Source organism: Microcaecilia unicolor, chromosome 9, assembly GCF_901765095.1.
Source record: "Microcaecilia unicolor chromosome 9, aMicUni1.1, whole genome shotgun sequence".
In the NCBI taxonomy this organism is placed as follows: domain Eukaryota; kingdom Metazoa; phylum Chordata; class Amphibia; order Gymnophiona; family Siphonopidae; genus Microcaecilia; species Microcaecilia unicolor.
In genome coordinates, this window is record NC_044039.1 from 11,876,123 (window position 1) to 11,901,337 (window position 25,215).

General features: G+C 43.2%; 1 protein-coding gene across 1 annotated transcript in view; it reads left to right on the forward strand.

The window, feature by feature from the left end:
- The first annotated feature begins 8,934 nt into the window (after positions 1-8,934).
- The window catches only part of ZDHHC17 (zinc finger DHHC-type containing 17), a 106,786-nt gene continuing 90,505 nt past the window's right edge, over positions 8,935-25,215 (forward strand). The window contains exon 1 of the mRNA XM_030213814.1: positions 8,935-9,015. Coding sequence (XP_030069674.1) covers positions 8,953-9,015 — 63 coding nt within the window. The 5' untranslated portion in view covers positions 8,935-8,952. The remainder of the gene's footprint in view (positions 9,016-25,215) is intronic.

The window sequence follows — 25,215 nt, forward strand, 5'->3', positions numbered from 1 at the left end:
TGCGGATTAATACTTTTCAACTATTTGAACTTCTGTATCATATCACCCCTGTTTCTCCTTTCTTCCAGAGTATACATGTTCAGGTCATCAAGTCTCTCCTCATATGTCTTGTAACGCAAATCCCTTACCATTCTCGTAGCTTTTCTTTGCACCGCTTCAATTCTTTTTACATCCTTCGCAAGGTACGGCCTCCAAAACTGAACACAATACTCCAGGTGGGGCCTCACCAACAACTTATACAGGGGCATCAACACCTCCTTTCTTCTGCTGGTCACACCTCTCTCTATACAGCCTAACAACCTTCTAGCTACGGCCACCGCCTTGTCACACTGTTTCGTCGCCTTCAGATCCTCAGATACTATCACCCCAAGATCCCTCTCCCCGTCCGTACCTATCAGATTCTCCTCGCCTAACATATACGTCTCCCGAGGGTTTCTATTCCCTAAGTGCATCACTTTGCATTTCTTCGCATTGAATTTTAATTGCCAAACCTTAGACCATTCTTCTAGCTTCCTCAGATCCTTTTTCATGTTTTCCACTCCCTCCCGGGTATCCACTCTGTTGCAGATCTTAGTATCATCCGCAAATAGGCAAACTTTACCTTCTAACCCTTTGGCAATGTCACTCACAAATATATTGAACAGAATCGGATTCCATTCACCACCACCCTCTGGCTTCTGTCCGTCAACCAGTTCCTAATCCAGTTCACCACTTCGGGTCCTATCTTCAGCCCTTCCAGTTTATTTAAGAGCCTCCTGTGGGGAAACATGTCAAAAGCTTTGCTGAAATCTAAGTAGATTACGTCCATAGCTCATCCCTGATTCAATTCTCCTGTCACCCAATCAAAGAACTCAATGAGGTCCGTTTGGCACGATTTCCCTTTGGTAAATCCATGTTGTCTCGGATCTTGCAACTTATTGGCTTCCAGGAAATTCACTATCCTTTCCTTCAGCATGGCTTCCATTACTTTTCCAATAATCGAAGTGAGGCTTACCGGCCTGTAGTTTCCAGCTTCTTCCCTATCACCACTCTTGTGAAGAGGGACCAGGATGTAGGTTTTCAGGATGTCTGCAATAAGTAATTGGCTCTAAGATCACCAGGATGGAGTTAGAAAGCCATAGACTGTTGCACATAGAGCAATAAGAGGTTTTTTTTTTTAATATATTTTTATTGAAACACAGAAGTACAAAAAGGGTTGTCATAGAAAGTCATGCATCTTTTAATTTTGTTGTGATGTGCTGCCATCTAATGGAGCTAGGGTGAATTCACATACAGATAGGCTTGGCAATAAAAAGTGCTATCTGAAAATGATTAGGGCTCAGGAACTGTCGAAACTAGGGTGTCTTCCATTGCGAGGCAACAGCTAATCAGAGTAAAATTCCAGATCTCTGCAGTGCCCAGGCCCAGTGCTGAAAATGAGAAACAGAGCCATGACAAGAATGAGAAGCTACCAGTAGTGACACCCATTTGAGCTAGAGGACAATGAATTCTCTCATTCTGAGTCATGGGGAAAGGGGAAAGGCAGGGAAGGGATTCTATACACCGATATGCAAAAAGCAACACAAGTAATGACTCAGCAAAGTATTTGTGTGCTCAATGTCTGAAACATTTCAGAAAATTTCTCTGGACTTTTCAAAGCTTGCATTTGTTAGATGGTATAAGGGAAAGGGGATGAGATTTAATATACTGCCTTTCTGTGGTTACAATCAAAGAGGTTTACATATTATATAACATACTTATTTTGTACCTGGGCAATGGAAGGTTAAGTGACTTGCCCAGAGTGATAAGGAGATGCAATGGGAATTGAACCCGGTTCCCTTGGTTCTCAGCCCACTAGCACTAACTGTTAGGCTACTCCTCCACTCCATAGACTAAATAATTCAGAGCATAGGCACCAACATGTCAAAATTACCCCTTGCTGTACATAATGAAGAAGCGTACTCAATATTGGGGGTGAGCAGCATTCACTGGCATCTCAAAGCTGACTCCTGTGATTCTGAGACGATTATACCAATGTGCTATCAATATCAAATCATTGTAATGATGTCATCAGAGATGGGTGTAGCTAATCTGCTAATTGATCTTATACAGAAACAGAATAATGAGGAGGTGTTAACTGATTTGCCTCAAAACACAAAAAGGATAGCATTTTCTGTCTTTCCATTCTTTCTGTAAACATTTGCAGTAATTGAGCATTTTCAGTCATTAAAGAACGCTCTATTTATTTGACAAAGGTACTGTGATATCTGAGAAAGAGGAAGGCCTTGCAGGTGCAGCCACATAGGAAGGGAGATCATAGTGACACAGGAGATGATGGCAGATAAAGATCGACATGGACCAACCAGTCTACCCAAGAGGATACGATATGATGTGATATAACATATGCATGCTTGTTCTTGGTCTGTCCTGCAATTTTCAGGGCACCAACTGGAGAAGTCTGCCCAGCACTGGCTTTAATTTTCAACTACTGGAATTGCTGTCTAATCCCATTCCAACCCATCCACATCTAGCCATAATTGGGACACAGACCATAGAAGTCTGCCCGGCACTGGCCTTACTTCCCTACTACTGGAGTTCTTAACGACCGCTAAGTTTTGTTTTGATTTCATTCTCAGAAATTAAGTGTGATGTTATAGAATAACTGCATTTCAGCACCTAACTGCCATCAGTTGGGTGTGAGCATTTATACCAGCTTTTGGCAGGCGTAAATGCTGATGACATGAGTTAGGCACCACCCCCCAGATTCTATACAGTGTGACTGAAATTGCGCATGCAATTTAATTACTTAAGCCAATTAGTGACTATAATTGTCACTTAACAATTACTAATTAGCATTAATTAGAATTTAAATGCACAACTTGCTAGGTATTTTCTGTAAAGTGGTGCTCGTAAATTCTAATGCATGCTGCCAAAAAAGAAGCATGGCCATGAGTGTGGAATAGGCAGCCCAATGGGCATTCCAAAAATCTATGCGCATGGTTATAGAATACCAGCCATGCCTAACTTAGGCGCTGGTATTTACACCAAGTTTTACTTGGCATAAATGGACATGCCTAGAATTAGGCGCAGGCATGGCCGCTAGGCGTATTCTATAAACTACTACTACTACTACTTAGCATTTCTATAGCGCTGCCAGGGTTACGCAGCGCTGTACAAGTTTAAACATGGGGAAGGACAGTCCCTGCTCAAGAGAGCATATTCTATAAAGCAATGTTTCCCAAGTCCATTCTTGGAGTACCCCTTGCCAGTCGGATTTTCAGGATATCCATAATGAATATAGATGAACTTGGTTTGCATACACTGCCTCCATTATATGGAAATCTCTTTCATGCATATTCATTTTGGATATCCTGAAAACATGACTGGCAAGGGGTACTCCAGGACCGGACTTGGGAAACACTGCTATAAACCATGCCTAAATCTAGGTGTGGTCTACAGAATACGTCTAGGTGGAAATATTTTTGGCACCGATTTTTCAGGTGCCATATATAAAATTTAGTCCAAAATGCGCATTAAACTAGTATTCTGTAAAGGTCATTCCACATAAAGCCCCCTTTGCAGAATATTAGCTTACCGTGGATCATCCTGGCGTCTAACTTTAGGCTACACAGGTACTAAAAGCAAGGGTGAACTAAAAACTTCAGGAGCCAATTGTAGATGTACAATATTTATTGAACAAAGCACCTCATATTAAAGGACCCAACATGGGACTGTGTTTTGGGGTCACATGCCTGCAACAAAAAAACAGAAATTAAAAAAATTTGTAAGGGAAGATTTTCCTGTTCTCTTTGGGTACCATTTATTGAATTCCCCCCTCAATGTACTTAGACATATAAATGATTCATCTAAATGACAAACCCCAAAATGCCCAACCTGCCCCATTTGATGGATTATTTGGGACATATAACAGTTTATTTAGTCCAAATGATCTATTCAAGATACCTGAAAAAAAAATATGCTGAGTAGTCCACATTTTGGACTGGCCAAGTTGAAGTCGTGACCTAAACATATTGATATGTTGAGTGAGACCTGAAGTGAGCTATCCATGCGTGGAAGCCAGTTCTCAATGAATGAACAAGTCAAAATTCCTCAAGGGCTGATCAACATGTAGGAAACATGAAGTTGAAGTTATTGCTGCTCAAGGAGGTGCCACCAGTTACAGAATGAAAGATTCACATGCTTTTCACATAAGCACACCTACTGCTGAATCGTTTTGTGGAATAATCAAAATATATCTTTTTTGTCTGAGGGGATTTGGTTAGGAATTGCACGCAGAGTTGTTGAATTGTAGATCTGTTCAGAGGAAGACTACTTTACTAATGGATTGGATTGAGGAATTACATTTCTCAATCCAGAGGTGGCCGATTCAAATCCTGCTGCTGCTCCTTGTGATCTTGGGCAAGTCACTTAACCCTCCATTGCCTCAGGTACAAACTTAGATTGTGAGCCCTCCTGGGACAGAGAAATATCCAGTGTACCTGAATGTAACTCACCTTGAGCTACTACTGAAAAAGGTGTGAGCAAAATCTAAATAAATAAATAAAGATTCCATTCAGAATCTCAAAGAATAGCAACATTCCATGTAGAACCCCAAAGAATATCAAGATTCTGGAATCCTAAAGAGTGACAAGATTCCATGCAGAATCTCAAAGAGTAGCAACATTCCATGTAGAACCCTAAAGAATAACAAGCAGAGGAGTGGCCTAGTGGTTAGAGCACCGGTCTTGCAATCCAGAGGTGGCCCGTTCAAATCCCACTGCTGCTCCTTGTGATCTTGGGCAAGTCACTTAACCCTCCATTGCCTCAGGTACAAACTTAGATTGTGAGCCCTCCTGGGACAGAGAAATGTCACCTTGAGCTACTACTGAAAAAGGTGTGAGCAAAATCTAAATAAATAAATAATAAATAAATAAATTTTACAGATGTGCTTTCTAACGGAGATATGGATTCGGGAAGGTGAGAAGGCTTATCTAGTCCAGTGTGCACCGGAAGGCTATGCAGTGTTGTCAGGTGCTAGGGCTAATGGAAGGGGTGGAGGATTAGTAGTGATTTTTCCACTTCTCTGGGTTGTACACAGCTTATTAGAAGCGCTAGCTGCATCCGCCTTCCCTAGGTTGCATTGTAGAGGAGGGACATGAGGAGATCTGCAGCCCCTCCTTACCTCTCAACCCTCATCTCCCCTTATGTTCCTACCCGTAACCTCCGCTCTCAAGACAAATCCCTCCTTTCAGTACCCTTCACTACCACCGCCAACTCCAGGCTCCGCCCTTTCTGCCTCGCCTCACCCCATGCCTGGAACAAACTCCCCGAGCCCATACGCCAGGCCCCCTCCCTGCCCATCTTCAAATCCCTGCTTAAAGCCCTCCTCTTCAATGTCGCCTTCGGCACCTAACCTCTACACCTCTACCCAGGAAATCTTGACTGCCCCAACTTGACATTTCGTTCTTTAGATTGTAAGCTCCTTTGAGCAGGGCCCGTCCTTCTTTGTGTATTTTGTACAGCGCTGCGTAACCCTAGTAGCGCTCTAGAAATGTTAAGTAGTAGTAGTAGTAGTTATTAGTTTTAGTCTGAATTATTCAGAGGTTTTAATAGGGGTGCATTATCCGGCTCTGCTCTTTTTTCACAAGTAATATCCAAATGGGTTACTTTGGTACATCACAATATAACAGTAGTGGCTAAGTGAAGATTTTAAAAACGTCCCCTGAAGCAACCAGTTTAGATGGCGAAACAAGGATCTTTGTTGGGATTGATTTGGGACTAAGTGGCTGTTCCTTGAGGCTTTTTCCCCATCTTATCAGATATAATGGTTGTTTTTCCTCATGGGGCATTTTCTGGTCTTTATATGTAGTAACATGATTGTTTTGTTGTTTTACTTTTGTACATACCATGCCAAGAATGAGCCTCACTCCTGCTGCAGTGGGTTTATGAAAAGTTCACTGTGGCCTATAGCTGCACCAGGGATGTTTATTTATTGATATATTTATTGAGATTTATTAACTTTGTTGTCTGCTTCAGAAGTATGTAGAGGAGTGGCCTAATGGTTAGTGTAGCGGGTTGCAGACCTGGGGAACTAGGTTCAGTTCCCGCTGCTGCCTGATGATCAGCAGTGGGTTGAGATCCTGGGGAACCAGGTTCAATTCCCTCTGTAGCTTCATGTGTCCCTGAGCAAGTGACTTAACCCTCCATTGCCCCAGGTACAACAGTAGTAAGTTGTACTACTTAGATTGTGACAGCCCTAGTACCTGTAAAGTGAAACTGTAAACCACTTAGGTGTAAGAGGTATATAAATACAGTAGTACCTCGGTTTTCGTTGACGTCAGTTTTCGTCGGTTTCGGATTTCGTTGATTTTTTTCGACGAGAAATTTGTCTCGGTTTTCGTTGGTTGCCTCGGATTTAGTTGAAAAAGAAGGATGTCCATCTCCCAATTTGTATCGGAAGATGGACGTCCTCCCGATTTTGGGCGTCCTCGTTAATTGCCTCGGTTTTCGACAAAAACCGAGGTTTCACTGTACTTACACGAATGAATGAAGTATCTTCACTATTGCTACTTTAGTGCTTAAGGTAAGGTGCCCTTTTATCCTGGATAACAGGCAGCCACTATCTCCCAGATTCTATATCGCGCGCAAATCCGGTCGTATTCTGGATTTGTACGTGCAACTTAATTAACAAGCCAATCAGCACCAATAATTGCCACTGAACAATTATTGACACTAATTGGCATTAATTAGAATTTATGTGCAGAACTAAGTGTATTATATATGATGTGTGTAAATTAGATGAAAAGGGGGTGTGGCCATGGAATGGGCGGGTTGTGGGCGTTTCTAAAATCTACATGCGTTGTTATATAATACACCCGGCACACACATAATTTAGGCATCAGTATTTACACCAAGTTTTACTTGGCGTAATGCCCGTGACTAAATTTAGTCGTGCGGCAGGCGCTCGGCATAGTCTATCAACTGCACGGAAATGTCTTATTTAGTTTCAGCGCCAATTTTTTAGGTGTGATATATACAATCTAGTCCTTTGTATTATCTTTTAAGTCATGCCATGCAAGGAAGCAATGAGTAATTTAAACTGTGTGCAGATGTGTTGCCATGCTGGTGAAACAGTGAGTGATTTAAAACTGTGTCCAGGAATCAGGCCATGCTGGGGAAGCAGTGAATGATTTAAACTGTATCCAGAAACTGTGGCCGGCGGGGGGAAGGAACAAGGGGTGATATGTGCTGTTACCAAGGATTGTGTCTGGAAGAGGAAATGTCTTGGCCTTGCTGATGGAATAAAGCGGTTTTAAGCATATTTTTGGAGTCTGCTTCTGGGAGTGCTGTGTCCAGGGAAGGGCCCTTCCAGGGTCAGCCGAGTTCATACCTGCAGGAAGGCCTGAAGGGGGTGGCCTGCTGACACTATATAATGAGTTAGAACCAAGTTTAGAGCAATATACAATTTTGAGTAGTTAATTCTGTGCATGCCATGACAGAAATGAATCTAATTCCTGTGCCAGAGTCTCAGTCGTTCAGATTCAGTACTAATGCTCACCTGAACACCTGCATATTGTTCCAAAGAAAGTTTTTTGGAGTTCATAAAGTGTGCCTGTGTGAGTACTGTTTGGTTGTGCTGCTGATGGAACAGAGGGGGCAGGGATAAGGTTTGCGCTTTTGGTTGTGTGAAGTGGTGTGGTGCTCTCTCTAGCTATCTTGCACTCTATCCCCCGGATTCCATAAATGGCACGCTCTACCTTACCAAGGGTGGGGCGAAAGGGGGTGGTCCAATGTTGTGTGGCAGTTTGCTCTGCTGGTCCCCCTGCCCCCTCTGACGTCAACTTCCTGTTCCGGGGCAGGGGCCCGATAGAGCAAACAGCTGTGTAGCGCACCTGCTTGGTCGGAGGGGGTGCTCCGCCCCAGGTGGCATACAAGGTAGGTACACAGCTGTGGCATGTAACTAAATTGGCTAATGAAGTGTTAATTGGCAATAATTTGGATTTGCACGTGCATCTTGCTAAGCATTATTCTATAAAGATCCACATGCAAATACTATAGTGCGCACCTCAAAAGGTGGTGGCCATTGGAGGGGCATTCACTAAATATGCACTCAGTATTACCAAATACAGGGGACCCGTGCCGAAATTACACGCCAGGTTTCAGTTGATGTAAATTCTCATGCCCAATGTCTGGTGCTGAAATCTGCTTTAAGCTCTATTCTATGAATGGCGCCCAACTCGGAGCACTGTTTATAGAACAGGGCTCTGCACAGATTTTTTTTTTTCGGTGACTTTTTTTGAGTGCTGTTTACTGAACCTAGCCCTCTGTGTAAATAGTATGATTTTTCTGTATGAGATTAGTATCACTCTTTAAGTAGGTGTAGTGATCTGCCCCAGTGCCAGAAGAATGGGGAAAGATCCTGTTTCCAACAGTGGCCAATCCAGGTTACAAGTACCTGGCAAGATCCCAAAATACATTTTATGTTGCTTATCCTAGAAATAAGCAGTGGATCTTCCCCAAGTCCATTTTAATAATGGCTTATAGACGTTTCTTTTAGGAAGCTATCCAAACCTTTTTTTTAAACCCCGCTAAGCTAACTGCTTTTACTGCATTCTCTGGCAACCAATTCCAGACTTTAATCTTCAGCTGATGCATTCCTGCAGCTCTCTCGGTGTGGAGAAAGATTCTGCTCCCTGACGGAGCTGTATAGGAAGCGTTGAAGCGCTAGCTGCACCACCGGGGGGGGGGGCACGTGGGCCCCCTGACCATAGAGCGCACGAAGCAAGCCGGAGTCCTCCTGTCTGCCAAGTAGGATGGACCGGGGAGGCTTCCCCTCGCGCGTCATCCAAAACCTCCGCGCGCGCTCTTCCTCACGCTGCGGCGGCGCGTAGCCACGCAACCTCCTGGCGCATGCGCCCGACCGTCGCCCGCTCCCCTCTTTCCCCACAATGCACCGCAAGGTTCCCCAGCAAAATGGCGGACAGTATGGACGAGTACGAGAAGGAGGCGGGTTGCGTTCCGGTCCTGCACACGGAGGTGAGCCCGGTCGCCGTCGCGCCTGGGGGAGGGGTGCGGGTCACGCTGTTCCGCCTGGAAGCGCATAGGGGGCGCTGCGCCCTGACAGGATGCGGGAGGAGGAGTCCCGCCGCCCGAGCCTGTGTCCCCGGCACAAACGTTTGTTCTGCTGCTCCCAGCACTGGGCTCCAGGGGAATCACTCTCACCCTTTTAATGGAGCAGGTCCTAGGACAGGATAGCTTTTGCTTTTTTTTGCATGTGTTCTTGTGGGCAGCGTGGGGTGACAGGTTTACTTGTGCATTTAGACAGCTGAGCTCCAGCAGTGGAAGTATCACGGACTTTGTGACATATAGGGGGTTTGTTTTTTTACCCCTTCTTTGTCATATATCGCTGGTTAACATAGGTTATGTTTTAGCAAACCTCATAGTATGTTAGACCACACCCAGTGCAAGGAACACGTTTGAGATCTTTGAAAATATCTTGTATTAATATTGACTTTTCAGATTTTTAAGGGGTAAGTTTTTAATCAGGTCAGAAGTACATGTATACTTTGGGTCTGTGTAATACGAGTTTTTGAAACGCAAGGTACCCGTGTTTGTAGTGTTTTGAGTTGGTGCAATATAAGTACACACTTTAAAACTGTGATGTAAAATTTACATATCAGTTGCATGTTTACCATTGATATATATATTTTATTTATTTATTTATTTGTTGCTTATATCCCACATTTTCCCACTTGTGCAGGCTCAATGTGGCTTACAGTAAGTTAAATAAGAGTACAAACTTAAAGATTAGGCAAGCATCTAACAGAGTGAACTAGGTAGGGTAGGGGACAAGGGATACATTAATCAACATAGTAAGATGAGGGGTAAGTCTTAGCAAAGAGGAATGTCTTTAACAACTTCTTAAAAAGGTTCCACGTTTTCTTCCTGCCCACATAGAACTGCTTCCTCGTAATACACAACGTAGTAAACATAGTAGATGACGGCAGAAAAAGACCTGCACGGTCCATCCAACCTTCTTGGGCAGACTGGATGGACCGTGCAGGTCTTTTTCTGCCGTCATCTACTATGTTTACTATGTTGTGTATTATGGAAGTGAGCATGCATTTTCTCAAATGGTAAACATGGTAAATGTACCAATGCTTACCAAATAAATTGCCAAAGTTTTTGCATCTTTTGTTATTATACAGTGTGGGTTTAATGAGCCAGCAGAGTGATATAGTTAATCTTACAGGATGTAGATATGTTTTGAAATTACAAGCCTTGGATTTTGGCTAGAGCTGGTGACTAACAGACCTGACTCCATATTGTCTGTGGGACCACTGTAGAAGTTTTGCTGTCTGATGCAGGAAACAAATGGCACTGTCTGATGCTTGAACTATGAAAGTTTGTTGGGATAGGACGATCTAAAAAAGTGGGTTTTCAGGTGTTTTCTGAATTGTGGATCTTGTTTATGAACTTTAGGTCTTTAGGTAGATTATTCTAGAGTTTGGTGCAGATTTAAGTGAACCAGGTTGTGTGCTGTTTGAAGCAATCAACGAAACAACTATCTTTCGAAAATCTCTGAAAACATTCTTCTTCAACAAGGCCTACAATGAGAACTGATAATCTCACTAAGTCACCTCACCAACCCACTCAATTATGAACGCCTACCTTCTATAACTACCCTAATCACTCTTTTCCTTCTTCTTTCTTCTCTTCCTTGATTACTACACATTACTAACTGTATCTGATATCCTGAAATGACAATGTTAACAAATCTATGTAAGCCACATTGAGCCTGCAAATAGGTGGGGGAATGTGGGATACAAATGCAATAAATAAATAATATTTCAGTCTTTGACAGCTGGGGAAGAGGAGGGTAAGATACGACCTTGTGTTCTTGGAAGCATTTCACAGTGGCTTTATTAGGTCAATCATGTATTCTGGTGAAAGGCCAGATATTCTGTACATCAGTGATCAGATCTCGAAGGATATTTGTGCTTTGATGGGTAGCCAGTGTAGTTTTTGAAGTAGTGGTTTTGCACTTTAGAAGCAGTGTTTGCCATACATGAGTCTTGCTGCTGTGTTTTGTGCTGTCTAGTTTTTGAGATAAGGAGGCCATTATAAAATGAGTATTGTCTGGGTATATTTTGAGCAAAATGTTATGGAGTGAAATGAATGTTGACGTGGTAGACATCTTTCTTAGTACCTTTAGATAAGTGAGATCTTCTTAAGGTGATTCAGCCTGAGATGAGTGCAGGGGAAGGTCTGACTGCTTCCCAGTGAGTTTGGAAGATAAATGATGAACTGAGAAGATTCAGAGTTCCATGCTGGAAGTGGTGTGTAAAGCTTGCTTTCTTCACTGCCTGTCATTGGTGGCCCTGGTGAAAAAATAAGTTAATAGTAACACAGGACAGGTATTGGTGTTTGAGCTTCTTAGGGTTTGAGGGTCTGTGTGCATCTTAATGGCAGAGTAACCTAGATCTTGGAGAGGCTGCACTGCTGGGGATGAAGTAGATCCACTAATGTTGGATGCAGTTTTGTGATACTTGGTGATTGGATAGCAACATTTCCTAATCATATCTGTGGAATGAGAGCAGGAGGAGAAAGGCTGATACTATTTTGACAGTCTCATTGTGAAGCTGAGTAGTGGGTGATGTAGGAGTTGAAGGAGTCTTTGTTAACAGTGTTGCTCCCAGCTATGTCTATAATGCTGTGGGGGAATTGGTTGTGCTAAAGTAATGCTTGGTGTGGCTGGAGAATTTGCCAGTAGTCTTGCTGCTGCAGTTTTGTCAATGCTGAGCTTCCTTGACTAGGAAGTTGCGCTTTGGTTGTTAGTAGGGCTGTATCAAATAATAGGCCCCCTAGTGTCCTGAATGCATTATGTGTATTTGGCCGAAGTGGTGCTGGCCTTCCTTATGTTTTTGCGCACTCTTGTTTTATCTGTGGTGCCATGGAGATGATAGAATGGTACTGTTGTAATGACTCGCTTTCAGCTCAATAGGAGGGGTGTCACCCATATGATGCTTCTCACAAGTGAAAGTAGGTGCCATGGTGATTAGTCTTGATCTGCATAGGGGGGGGGGGGGTCTACATGATAAAAAAAATTGATGCTACATCAAATTTGGAGGCACCTATGCAAGCTGAAACAGGCATATCTGTAGAGGAGCTGAGGGTCATGTTGGGCAGAGGATTCAAAAGCCACATAGATTTTGGTATTCTGTGTGCTGGAGCCATCAAGAATCCTTTTTAAGGTAAGGTTCTTGTTGTTCTGTTCTTTGGGTGACATTTTTGCATTCTTTGGGCACGTAGCTAGTCCTGCACAGAGCTGAGACACTTTACACGTTGGTCGTGAGTATTAATATGGTCTTTTTTTTTTTTTTAATATATCCTGGTATAAAGACTGCTGTTTTGGGATCAGTATCCACAGGAGCAGGAAGCAACTTCAGCAGCTGTGGAGAGGGTGGGATTGGAGCTGGCTGCACAGACTGCAAGTAGAGATGATTGCAGTGGTGGGTTGCGATAGATGCAGCCAGAGGGGCCAAAAACAGGAGAACTGGGACCAGCATTAATAGGTGAGGAAGAGGAGAGATGCTAATGGAATGGAGAAGTGGCCTAGTGGTTAGGGCACCAGCCTTGCAATCCAGAGGTGGCCGGTTCAAATCCCACTGCTGCTCCTTGTGATCTTGGGCAAGTCACTTAACCCTCCATTGCCTCAGGTACAAACAGATTGTGAGTCCTCCTGGGACAGAGAAATATCCAGTGTACCTGAATGTAACTCAACTTGGGCTACTGCTGAAAAAGGTGTGAGCAAAATCAAAATAAATAATGGTGGGGACTAGGTGAAAAGAGAGAGGGAGACTGCTGAGGATTGTCTTAGGGGAAGAGTGAGATTGACAGGGACTGCATGGAGGGAAAGAGACTAAATGGGGGGGGGGGGGGACAAGCTGGTGGAAATAGGCTTGGGGACAAGAGGAATGGTGTTGGGGATAAGCTGGAGGTCAATAGAGCCCACACAACCAAAAAAGTTGGGGAACTCTTTTGTAAGTAATCAGCACTCAACGTCCCTTTTAGTTATCTCTAGAATGGATTGCTAGACATTTTCAGTTACAAGCATTGCACATTCACCACTAAAGAGGAAATCCATATTACCTAATGACAGGAACAGTTGGGCAGGTGTAAGGCAGAATCAGTTGCTCAATGTTGCACAAAAAGGCCTGAGTTCGTTAGAGATTTTCCTGTGCAAGGCAGAATAGAAGAGACAGCAGCATATTTTAAGAACAGAACATAAGACTAACCATACTGGGTCAGACCATCTAGCCGTATCCTGCTTCCAACGCTGGCCAATCCAGGTCACAAGTATCTGACAGAAACCCAAATAATAGGAACATTCCATGCTACCAATCCCAGGGAAGCAGTGTCCATCTCAGTAACAGACTGTGAACATTTCCTCCAAAAACTTATCCAACCCTTTTTTAAACCCAGATACAATAACCGCTGTTATACATCCTCTAGCAGCAAGTTCCAGAGCTTAACTATTCTTTGAGTGAACAAATATTTCCTCCTATTTGTTTTAAAAGTATTTCCGTATAACTTCATTGAGTGTCCCCTGGTGTTTGTACTATTTGAAAGAGTGAAAAATTGATTCACTATTGCCTGTTCTGCACCACTCATGATTTTATAGAGCTCAATCATATCCCTCCTCAGCTGTCTCTTTTCCAAGCTTAGGAGTCCTAACATCTTCAGCCTTTCCTCGTATGGGAGGAGTTCCATCCTCCATCCTCTTCATCATTTTGGACGCTCTTCTTTGAACCTTTTCTAATTCTGCTATATCTTTTCTTTGAGATACAGCAACCAGAATTGAACACAATACTCAAGGTGAGGTCACACCATGGAGCAATACAGATGCATTATTTTTTTTTATTTTTATTTTTTGTTACATTTGTACTATTTGAGGTTCTACATGGAATGTTGCTATTCCACTAGCAACATTCCATGTAGAAGTCAGCCTTTGCAGATCACCAATGTGGCCGCGCAGGCTTCTGCTTCTGTGAGTCTGACGTCCTGCATGTACGTGCAGGACGTCAGACTCACAGAAACAGAAGCCTGCGCAGCCTTCTACATGGAATGTTGCTAGTGGAATAGCAACATTCCATGTAGAATCTCCAATAGTAGCAACATTCCATGTAGAATCTCCAATAGTAGCAACATTCCACGTAGAATGTCCAATAGTAGCAACATTCCACGTAGAATGTCCAATAGTAGCAACATTCCACGTAGAATGTCCAATAGTAGCAACATTCCATGTAGAATCTCCAATAGTGTGTCTTTTATTTTTGTTACATTTGCACCCTGCGCTTTCCCACTCATGGCAGGCTCAATGCGGCTTACATGGGGCAATGGAGGGTTAAGTGACTTGCCCAGAGTCACAAGGAGCTGCCTGTGCCTGAAGTGGGAATCGAACTCAGTTCCTCAGTTTCCCCAGGACCAAAGTCCGCCACCCTAACCACTAGGCCACTCCTCCACTCCATTATAATAGTCTTGGTCTTATTTTGGGCTCAAGAACTGATCAGAGCAGCGCATCGAATCTATGAAACTAGGAGGGGGCATATTACACTCGCTAATCCTGAACCCTGTTATGTTTTCTAGGTAGATCACATGCCAACTGTACGTTAACTGTGAGGCAGCAGCACTGATTTTTCTCTACTTGCTACAAAACCAACTGCTTAATTCATAAGTTGAAGTAAATGCTTACTATGATTTTTGGTAGGTCTGTGAAAAGACTCTTCCATCATGGTGCAGCTGTCTAAACAAGAGGCAGCAAAGAGGGACCCATTATCAATTTGTCAGTTACATTGGGTCAATGCAGAAAAGGGCCCCAAAGCTTTGCATGGAGTTAGCATGGCTTGAGCACACAATTTTACAGGTGATGGATGTAGAAAGAGGTTTTGTGTGGCAGCTAACCCTGTACAAAGCCTTCCCGTAAAGCTTAGCTACCAGTGGCGTAGCTAAGGGTAGGCTCAGGCCCACCCAGTAGCAGCACACCTGTGATTTGGCAGGCAGGGATCCCCAAGCCACAGCAGCTGAAAACTCCCAACAACTGGCCTTCCTGCATACCTTGTAAATAGCAGATCTTTGCCTGCATCGAGCAGCGACTGATACATACTGTGCACTTGCCCCACAGCCTTCCCTCTGATGTATTCCCACCTATTCAGAAACAGGAAGTTGCATCAGAGGGAAGGCTATGGGGCCAACATGAGCAATGTGTATTAGTTTCTGCTTGCTCCGGTGAAAATCTGCTATTTAAAAGGTATGCGGGGGAGGGGGGATGTTTGAGAGACCATATGGCATGCAGGCAAGAGAGGGAGAGACCAAATCACTGTGGGATAGGGTGGAGTTCTTCTGCCCACCCATCTTGGGCCCAGGCCCACCCAAAATTGAGTGTCTGGCTACGCCCCTGGTGCATACATTGTTTAAGTCCCATGTAAATGCAGTTTATTAATTAAACTGCGCCGATGAAGAGACATGCACAAAAGACAGACTGAGTGCAACAGTGGAGCTGTAATGCCAGGTCTGAGGTGGCGCACATCCTGCCTTGTATTACGCTGAATTCATCATTTCACCTCAGATGACTGAAGATCCCTAGTGATCTAGTGGACCAAATCCCTCTGCTCTCGACTTGTAAAAGAAACCTTGGTAGTCTAGTAGATCTCATCTCCCCAGCCTCTTAACACAAAAAGTTAAATCCCCAGTAGTCTAGTGGATCTCCCACCTTCCCCTCCCCAGACCATTCAAGGCAAGAGTGACACTTCCTCTGCTAAGAGCAAGGACAAACCTTACTTTACAGAAATGCAGTTTGAGTGGAAGGAATGTTGCTTCCAACAAGATTGTGATGAAATGTGACTTCATTATGAATGTGTGTGGGGGAGGTGTGTGCACAATTTTTTGTTCTTTTGGATTCTTGCACATACACTTAAAGTCTGGACATGGCTTATACACTGTTGTCCTAACTAAACTCCACCGTAAACAGACATCAGTCAGCAGTGGGGAGGAATGAGTGCTATTCTGTGACCTGATATGTTGGGTTCAAGTACTTGATCAGTTTGTAAGCACTGTTCACTATTAAGAATAATTGGGCAGTTGATTTTTTTTGGTTGTACCTTATATGTACAATTTAATCCATTTTCCATCTGCCAATAATAGACACTTGTTATGTAGTAAATGAATATTACATTTTCCTAAATCCTAGAGGGATGAAATCCCAGAAATGTTTTAATTCTTCTTTTGCATATTAGGCTGCAAAAGCATGGAATATACTGGCAGTTAAGCTAAGACTTCCTTCTAATTACAAGGTTTTTAGAAAATATATAAAAATTCTTCTGTTTTGAGACTATGTATTACTACTGTATGATGGATTATGATCTCTAGGTATTCACATAACTATATTTTTAATTGTAAATTCCTTGATTATCTGCCTAGAACTACATAGGTATTAAGCAGAATATAAGAAGCATAATGTAATATTCTGATTTCTAGGGTGTATATGTAGCAGCCTACCTATGCAACAGACTGGCTCTTAGAAAATGAACTAAAATTGATTTCTCTTAATATAATTATTGGCAAATACAAGCTGACTTGAATGATCCTTGGTATGTAATGGCAAATGCCCAGATAATAGTAAATGTACTTTACTCTCTAATACCACATTAGATTGCTCTAAAAATATCAAGCTGCAGCAGTAGCATATAGAAAATGGTGTATTACTCTGAATCTGATCAGGTTTTTCATTAGACCTTAGAAATTTCAGCAGACGTTTAACCTACCTTGAAATAAGGCCTGAAATGGTATACCAGTTACTTGTCTGTGGGGAGGGGGGGTGGTCAAATAGGTGTTGGAAGGTGAGGTGGATGATGTGTGTGTGTTAGAGAGAACGCTGGTGCAAGGTTATATGTGAGAGAATGTCGGCTAGGCAGACTGGATGGGCTAATTTGGCCATCGTTTGTTGGCATTTAAGTGTGTGATCATAGCTTGGACCTTAAATACCACTTGGTTCAGATTTAGTGGTGACAGCTGGAAGCAAGCTGAAAATGATCAGTTGCTGTTTTTAATAAGCTTGCACGTTGTGATTGGCATTTTTTTTTGTGCATGCACTGTCATGTGATGAAATTTGTCAGAGCTAGGTAATATGTTGATTTGATTGAAGTGAAGACAGACCAAATGTACAAATTTGTGAGTGCACGCCAAGCATTTTTTTTCACTTTATTCAGTGAAAGTGCATAACATTATTTAATACAACAGCAATGCATGCTATGGAGGAGTGGCCTAGTGGTTAGGGTGGTGGACTTTGGTCCTGAGGAACTGAGTTCGATTCCCACTTCAGGCACAGGCAGCTCCTTGTGACTCTGAGCAAGTCACTTAACCCTCCATTGCCCCAGGTACAAATAAGTACCTGTATACAATATGTAAGCCGCATTGAACCTGCTATGAGTGGGAAAGCGCGGGGTACAAATGTAATAAAAATAAAATGATTCTGAATTATGACAATATTTTATTCCGTGAAACTAATATCTCTGTTATAGCTTCCCTTAACTTTAAGAAAGGAGAAGAGAGTGCTCTGGAAATAAAGGGGAAAATATGACAGCTGACAAGGGATTTCAACTCTAGACAATACACAGATTATTATTTTCTTACAGTTTTTCTTTGTTGGATTAGATTTCTTTGAGAACTCTAAATAGGCATATATTTCACAAAAATACAGTACTGTATAATAGAATGTGGGAAGAGGATCTGAAGGTTTAGTTTGCGTATTTGGCACTTCTGCCATAATATAGGAACATAGAAGATGTCGGCAGAAAAAGACTATACAGCCTGTCTAGTCTGCTCTTCCGTACCAACCACTAAACTTTACAGTTCCTTCCCTCATTTTTCTTACTTTATTGGATATTTCTTTTGAAAATCGTAGTAACTTTTTCTTTTTTTAATTTACTTTCCTAACAAATTTTATTTTTGTTTCCCCTTTAAAATATCTCCTTTCAGTTTTTGGTCGCTGCTTTTCTGCTTTCCCTAACAATTCCTTGAGATATTTTTTCATCCCGAAAAAGTTTAGTTTTCCTGAATTCCAGGACCCTCACTTTTGAGTGAACCATCTTCACCTTGTCCTGATACTGAACCACACCATCCCTTGATTACTGGATGCCAGCTGATCACCCACTACCTCTTAAGACCAGATTTCTCTATATTTGGTGGTATGGATGTAGTCATTGAAAGCATTATTCATTGAAATTATGGGAAGTCAAACAGTTAAGCCTTTAAATGGTAAGACAGGGTGTCATCTATCCCTGGTCAGGTCAAAAGTGGAAAACAAAACAGCGAAGATGACTCACAAAACAAAAATAGGAGAAAACCAAACATAAACAATAAAAATAATAAAATAATCAAAACATAAAACTAGTCGCAGGCTATGTATTTAAAAATATAAATACATTAAATAGACGACACTTGGGTTGTAAAAATTAAAAAATGAACTTTATTAGCCAAAAAATAGCAGGGAGAAAAGGACTCGACACAGCTGTGTTTCGACCATACAGGCCTGCGTCAGGAGTCTTCTCACTGTCTGTCGTTTATAGATTCTATCCAATATTTTAAGTGAGTAAATTAAAAAAAAAATGCTTAGGCAGCATGCTGGCATATATGCACACAAACATTTATGCACATAACATTCATGTATAGGTTAGTATTTGATTTATAGAACTGCCCCGTAGTGCCTGGTCACAGTTCACATTGGTGTACGGTTGCTAGAGGGGCACAATTATCAAAATCTCTGATCAGCTTGAAGGCCTGTATATACACAGACCTTTCTGTGCCCATCTGTCATTGCATTAGCTAAGTGGTACCTTGCATGTCCCAAGACTCTGATAACTCATGTGCATAATGTAATTTCCCCTCAGGAGACTTGCCTCTTCTGTCTGCCGGATATGTAGTCTCTGTTGCTTCATTATGGAAAACTGACTGCTTGGCGATCACAGCAAAAGGCACAGTGAGCTTTCTATCCCTTGCAGCTGGAGACTCTCTTGAGACTTGTGGGACTACCTTATCCTAGAGCATCAGTTGCTCTGATAAAGAAGAAGCAAAAATGAAAGTAGTAATTCTATGGTTAGTCTTAAATGCAGCTTTTGCATAGTGCTTTCATTGCTTGCTGATGATCTAATACAGTGGTCTGCCTGCTTTACAAAACAAGGGGTTAAACAGCTGAAATTGGGGTTCTTAGCAGTGGCCCAGTTTGGCAATAAATATGAACTTCTTTGATCTGTAAGTTTCCTTGTGCTCCTACCTCAGCCAGAACCAGGGAGACTGAAATATAATTTTTTTAATTGATATATCATTAGTTGTTGATCCAGGAGTTCTCTATTACTTAAAGGAGAGCGGGTCAAGGCAGTTTAAGCACTCATGTCGCCTGAGGAACCCCCCCCCCCCCTCCAAAGGGATGGAAAGAAGGTTTGAGACTCAAGCCCAAAGCTGCTGCCTGATTATATTAAATTGATGAAGGTGAGGAAAGAGGGACAGAGAGACGCACACACGTAAAATTTCTCATAGCTCTGTAGTACTGCTGGTTCAAAATGTCTTGTTTGCCCCTTGAGTACATTGTAGTTCTCTGTTTCCATGATTTTAATAGAGTGGAGGAGTAGCATAGTGGTGAGAACAGCAACTGAGAACCAGGGGCACTAGAGAGCAGATCCTGCTAACAGACCCCCATAGTTGTGGAAATACTTGGTGATCTAGTGTGAGGGCAGAATTCCCTCTCCACCTCCCTCACTCTGTCTCAAAATGTGTACAACAGCATTTCCCTCCTCCTCCAAACCCACTTTTTTTTTTTTTTAAAGCTCCCCTCCACCTTTCTACCCCAGTATCTGTCGGCATACACTTAAGAGTCTAGTAGAAGCTGCATTTTCAAAAATGGATGTCGCCTGACCCCCTAATGATGATTTTGTGGAGGTCAGGTAGCAGAGACTAAGGTCAACTTGACTAGTAGAAGGTTGTGCTAGTAGGTGCTGGATGAACGAGTGGAGGAGGTTGAGTATAGGAGAGGTGCTGAGCTTTTTAAATAGAGCTGGAGCTTAGGTGAGGGAGAAATGGGTTTGCTACACACTTTTGGGTCTGAGGGGGGGGGGTGAACGTGCCCCTTTGTGAAGGCCTACCTGCACAAAGATAGAGAGTCTAAGCCCAGGGAAGGGTCAAGTAAGGCAGAGAACAGGAACCACAGGTACAGCAGGAAGCAGACTTGGAGTAAGTCCCTCCTATCAGTACCCTTCTCCACCACCGCCAACTCCAGGCCCCGCCCTTTGTGCCTCGCCTCACCCTATGCTTGGAATAAACTTCCCGAGCCCATACGCCAAGCCCCCTCCCTGCCCATCTTCAAATCCTTGCTCAAAGCCCACCTCTTCAATGTAGCTTTCGGCACCCAACCATTATACCTCTATTCAGGAAATCTAGACTGCCCCAATTTGATTGACTGCATACTTTATCCTTTAGATTGTAAGCTCCTTTGAGCAGGGACTGTCCTTCCTTGTTAAATTGTACAGCGCTGCGTGACCCTGGTAGTGATCTGCAAGGGCCGACTTCTACATGGAATGTTGCTACTATTGGAGATTCTACATGGAGTGTTGCTATTCCACTAGCAACATTCCATGTAGAAGGCTGCGCAGGCTTCTGTTTCTGTGAGTCTGACGTCCTGCGCGGCCACATTGGTGATCTGCAAGGGCCGATTTCTACATGGAATGTTGCTAGTGGAATAGCAACATTCCATGTAGAATCTCAAATAATAGCAACAGTGGAGGAGTGGCCTAGTGGTTAGGGTGGTGGACTTTGGTCCTGGGGAACTGAGGAACTGAGTTCGATTCCCACTTCAGGCACAGGCAGCTCCTTGTGACTCTGGGCAAGTCACTTAACCCTCCATTGCCCCATGTAAGCCGCATTGAGCCTGCCATGAGTGGGAAAGCGCAGGGTACAAATGTAACAAAAATAAAATAGATACTATTGGAGATTCTACATGGAATGTTGCTACTATTGGAGATTCTACATGGAATGTTGCTATTCCACTAGCAACATTCCATGTAGAAGGCTGCGCAGGCTTCTGTTTCTGTGAGTCTGACGTCCTGCACGTACGTGCGGGACGTCAGACTCGCAGAAGCCTGCGCGGCCACATTGGTGATCTGCAAGGGCCGACTTCTACATGGAATGTTGCTAGTGGAATAGCAACATTCCATGTAGAATCTCAAATAGTAGCAACAGTGGAGGAGTGGCCTAGTGGTTAGGGTGGTGGACTTTGGTCCTGGGGAACTGAGGAACTGAGTTCGATTCCCACTTCAGGCACAGGCAGCTCCTTGTGACTCTGGGCAAGTCACTTAACCCTCCATTGCCCCATGTAAGCCGCATTGAGCCTGCCATGAGTGGGAAAGCGCAGGGTACAAATGTAACAAAAAGAAAATAGATACTATTGGAGATTCTACATGGAATGTTGCTACTATTGGAGATTCTACATGGAATGTTGCTATTCCACTAGCAACATTCCATGTAGAAGGATGCGCAGGCTTCTGTTTCTGTGAGTCTGACGTGCGGGACGTCAGACTCACAGAAGCAGAAGCCTGCACGGCCACATTGGTGATCTGCAAGGACCAACTTCTACATGGAATGTTGCTAGTGGAATAGCAACATTCCATGTAGAATCTCAAATAGTAGCAACAGTGGAGGAGTGGCCTAGTGGTTAGGGTGGTGGACTTTGGTCCTGAGGAACTGAGTTTGATTCCCGGCACAGGCAGCTCCTTGTGACTCTGGGCAAGTCACTTAACCCTCCATTGCCCCATGTAAGCCGCATTGAGCCTGCCATGAGTGGGAAAGCGCGGGATACAAAATGTAACAAAAAAAAAAACCGGGCTACTGGGCTGACATATTGTCAAAAGAGCTCTTATTTGTCGACATCTGCAGTGTTTGTGCCATAAGATAGCTAACTGTATCTGACCACTTAACTTGATTTACTGTAGCTATAATGACGGAGGAATCAGCTACGGGTTTATTTTATCTGTAAATCTGGGAATACATAATTTTTCTTCAGAATCTGATCTATGCTGTAGTTTCCAATTTTAATGTGTTTGCTTTTAAGAATCACTATAAACCGAGAACATAAAATGAAGAGAATTGCTTTAGGAAGTTTTAGTATTAATGTAATAAATAGAAATAAAAAATAAGATGATACCGCACTTATTGCACTTTCAATAGATTTTTGGCTAGCGTTTGAAGCAGTACCTCCTTCGTGTCGGAAATGAGCAAAAGAGGCACATATCAGAATATATATAAGTGAAACTTAAAAGCATTCTAATGACCAGCCTCATGGGGGAAAGGTATGGTGGCGTAAGACACAGGGAAAGATATAGTAGAATTGGAAAAGGTACAGCGAAGGGCGACGAAAATGATAGTGGGGATGGGACGACTTTCCTACGAAGAGAGGCTGAGAAGGCTAGGGCTTTTCAGCTTGGAGAAGAGACGGCTGAGGGGAGATATGATAGAAGTGTATAAAATAATGAGTGGAATGGATCGGGTGGATGTGAAGCGACTGTTCACGCTATCCAAAAATACTAGGACTAGAGGGCATGAGTTGAAGCTACAGTGTGGTAAATTTAAAACGAATCGGAGAAAATTTTTCTTCACCCAACGTGTAATTAGACTCTGGAATTCGTTGCCGGAGAACGTGGTACGGGCGGTTAGCTTGACGGAGTTTAAAAAGGGGTTAGATAGATTCCTAAAGGACAAGTCCATAGACCGCTATTAAATGGACTTGGAAAAATTCCGCATTTTTAAGTATAACTTGTCTGGAATGTTTTTACATTTGGGGAGCGTGCCAGGTGCCCTTGACCTGGATTGGCCACTGTCGGTGACAGGATGCTGGGCTAGATGGACCTTTGGTCTTTCCCAGTATGGCACTACTTATGTACTTATGTACTACTTATCACTTCTATAGCGCTACAAGGCATACGCAGCGCTGTACGCCATACATGAAAAAACAGTCCCTGCTCAAAGAGCTCACAATCTAAATAGGACAGACAAACAGACAGGACAACTAAGAGGTAACGGAATTAAAGAGGAGGTGATAAAAGGGTACAGGGCAAATGAGTAGTGGTTAGGTGTCAAAAGCAGCGTTAAAGAGGTGGGCTTTTAGCCTGGATTTCAAAACGGCCAAAGACGTACAGGCTTTTCCAGGCGTGAGGTGCAGCGAGATAAAAGGATTGATGGGTGATCAGATGGTGACAAAGCAATATAATGTTATGGTTTATAAGTGATGGAAAACCCAGATCTTGTATCCTGTCTGGTGGGTTTCAAAATATTTCGTTTTAACTTCAAAATGTTTTTTTTTTTTTCATTTCTGGATTGCTTTAAAATGTTCTTTTAGTATTCTGACCATAAAGTCATTGATGCGGTGCTCTCCCATGGAAGTGTCACCCTGGTTAGTTTTGTGGTGTTTAAGGTGGTACCTGTGTAACTTCATCTTTGTCTCCAGCATCTAGCCTGTCTCCCCAACATAGAATCCTTCATCGCTTTTTAATTGAATGATACGCTCGTCTTCAAATGTAGTGTATAAGTAGGGTTCCCTTATGCTGAATGCTTTTCCCATGTGTGTGTCTGTGGGGTTATGTGATATGTGCTGACACAGTTTGCAGCTTGGTTTATTGCAGGAATGTGTACCATTCTCTTCTTTTTCACTCATGTTTGCTTCAGAGTAGGTGGTTGGCGGAAGGCCAGCATTGGTGGAGCTGGGAATATCTTTAAATAATTCATTTTCCTGGGGTAGTGGCTATAGATCTTCTATGATTCGTCTCAATTACTATAAGGGGAAACTCTCTGTGATTATCTTTTCTTTTTAATTCAATATGTTTTCCCTTGGTGTTTTAAGGGAAGTAGTGACTGTCTTCATGGAGACTGTGGGGTTGTTCAAGCAAGCCAAACCACCACGAGGGTGAAGGTACACAAATTCCTACGAAAAGTAGAATCTGAGGAAAGAGAGAGTAGGAGGAGTAGGCTCTTGAACAACACTAGTAGGCGACGTAGGTTAGGAACAATCTCTTTATTTAAATATACACTCTACTCAACACAGCCATGTTTCGGCGCTACAGACGCCTTCTTCAGGAGTCTTGTGATATATAAATATACGAATATTAAGCTCAAAGAGAATGAAAGCAAGGCTTCTGCTACAATTGTAATCCACTGCCGATGCAGGAAAAACAGCTCCGCTATTCAATTGCACTTCTGTGTTGAGTCGAGTGTATATTTAAATAAAGAGATTGTTCCTAACCTACGTCCCCTACTAGTGTTGTTCAAGAGCCTACTCCTCCTACTCCCCCTTTCCTCAGACTGTGGGGTTGTTGCCTTTTGTTAGAAGGATTCAGTCAGGAGTTTGAGGTGTTTGTCTCTTTGGTCAATGCAGATAGGGTGATATTGTGTGGCCTGGCTTTGGAATACATTTATCGCTAGAAATTAGTACTGAATCCTCCTTTCCTTAGCGTATGCAGCAGATGAATCCAAGAACTGGTGGGTTGTGTCCATCTACCAGCAGGTGGAGATAGAGATTACAAAGCTGAAGGCAGTGATACCAGACGTACAGCTCCTCCTTCACCTCAGTACATCTCTGTCTCCAGCAGGTGGTGGACGGCGCTTCAGCAGCTCCTGGATTTGTCTGTTGGGGATAGTCCTGGGTCCTGTGGGCCAGTTGAGTTTAGGGGTGTCTGGCTGGTGGTGCCGACTTTGGGGGCATACCCAGTCTTCTGGGTCACTGCTTCACCCTTTCCCCCCTTGCCTCCCAGTCTTTAGAGCTCTAGCCTTCCTCACCAGTAAAAAAAATAAAATAAAAAACCAAGAGAGCTCCTTTGCCTTCATTTGGTGTTAAAAACAAAACAGAAGATTTCTGACAGGACCGGGCAGTACAGGGTTTCCCTGTCTTAGTGCTGTGCTTACAGTCTGTGCCAGTTAGGCAGCAGGCTGCTGCATCTGTGGGACTCTGCTTCTCCTCCGGAGACATCTACTGTTCGGTGAGTCCCTGCCTTTCTCTTTTGGCGCGGGGGTACCATGCTTTAACATGGGCGACGCTGGCGTTTGAAAGCTGTTCCCGCTGCTGTAGCAGATGCTGCGCAGCGGGATTCTGTGTGGTGGCGTGTTTGAACACTACATGGAGAGGAGGAAATGTATCGATTT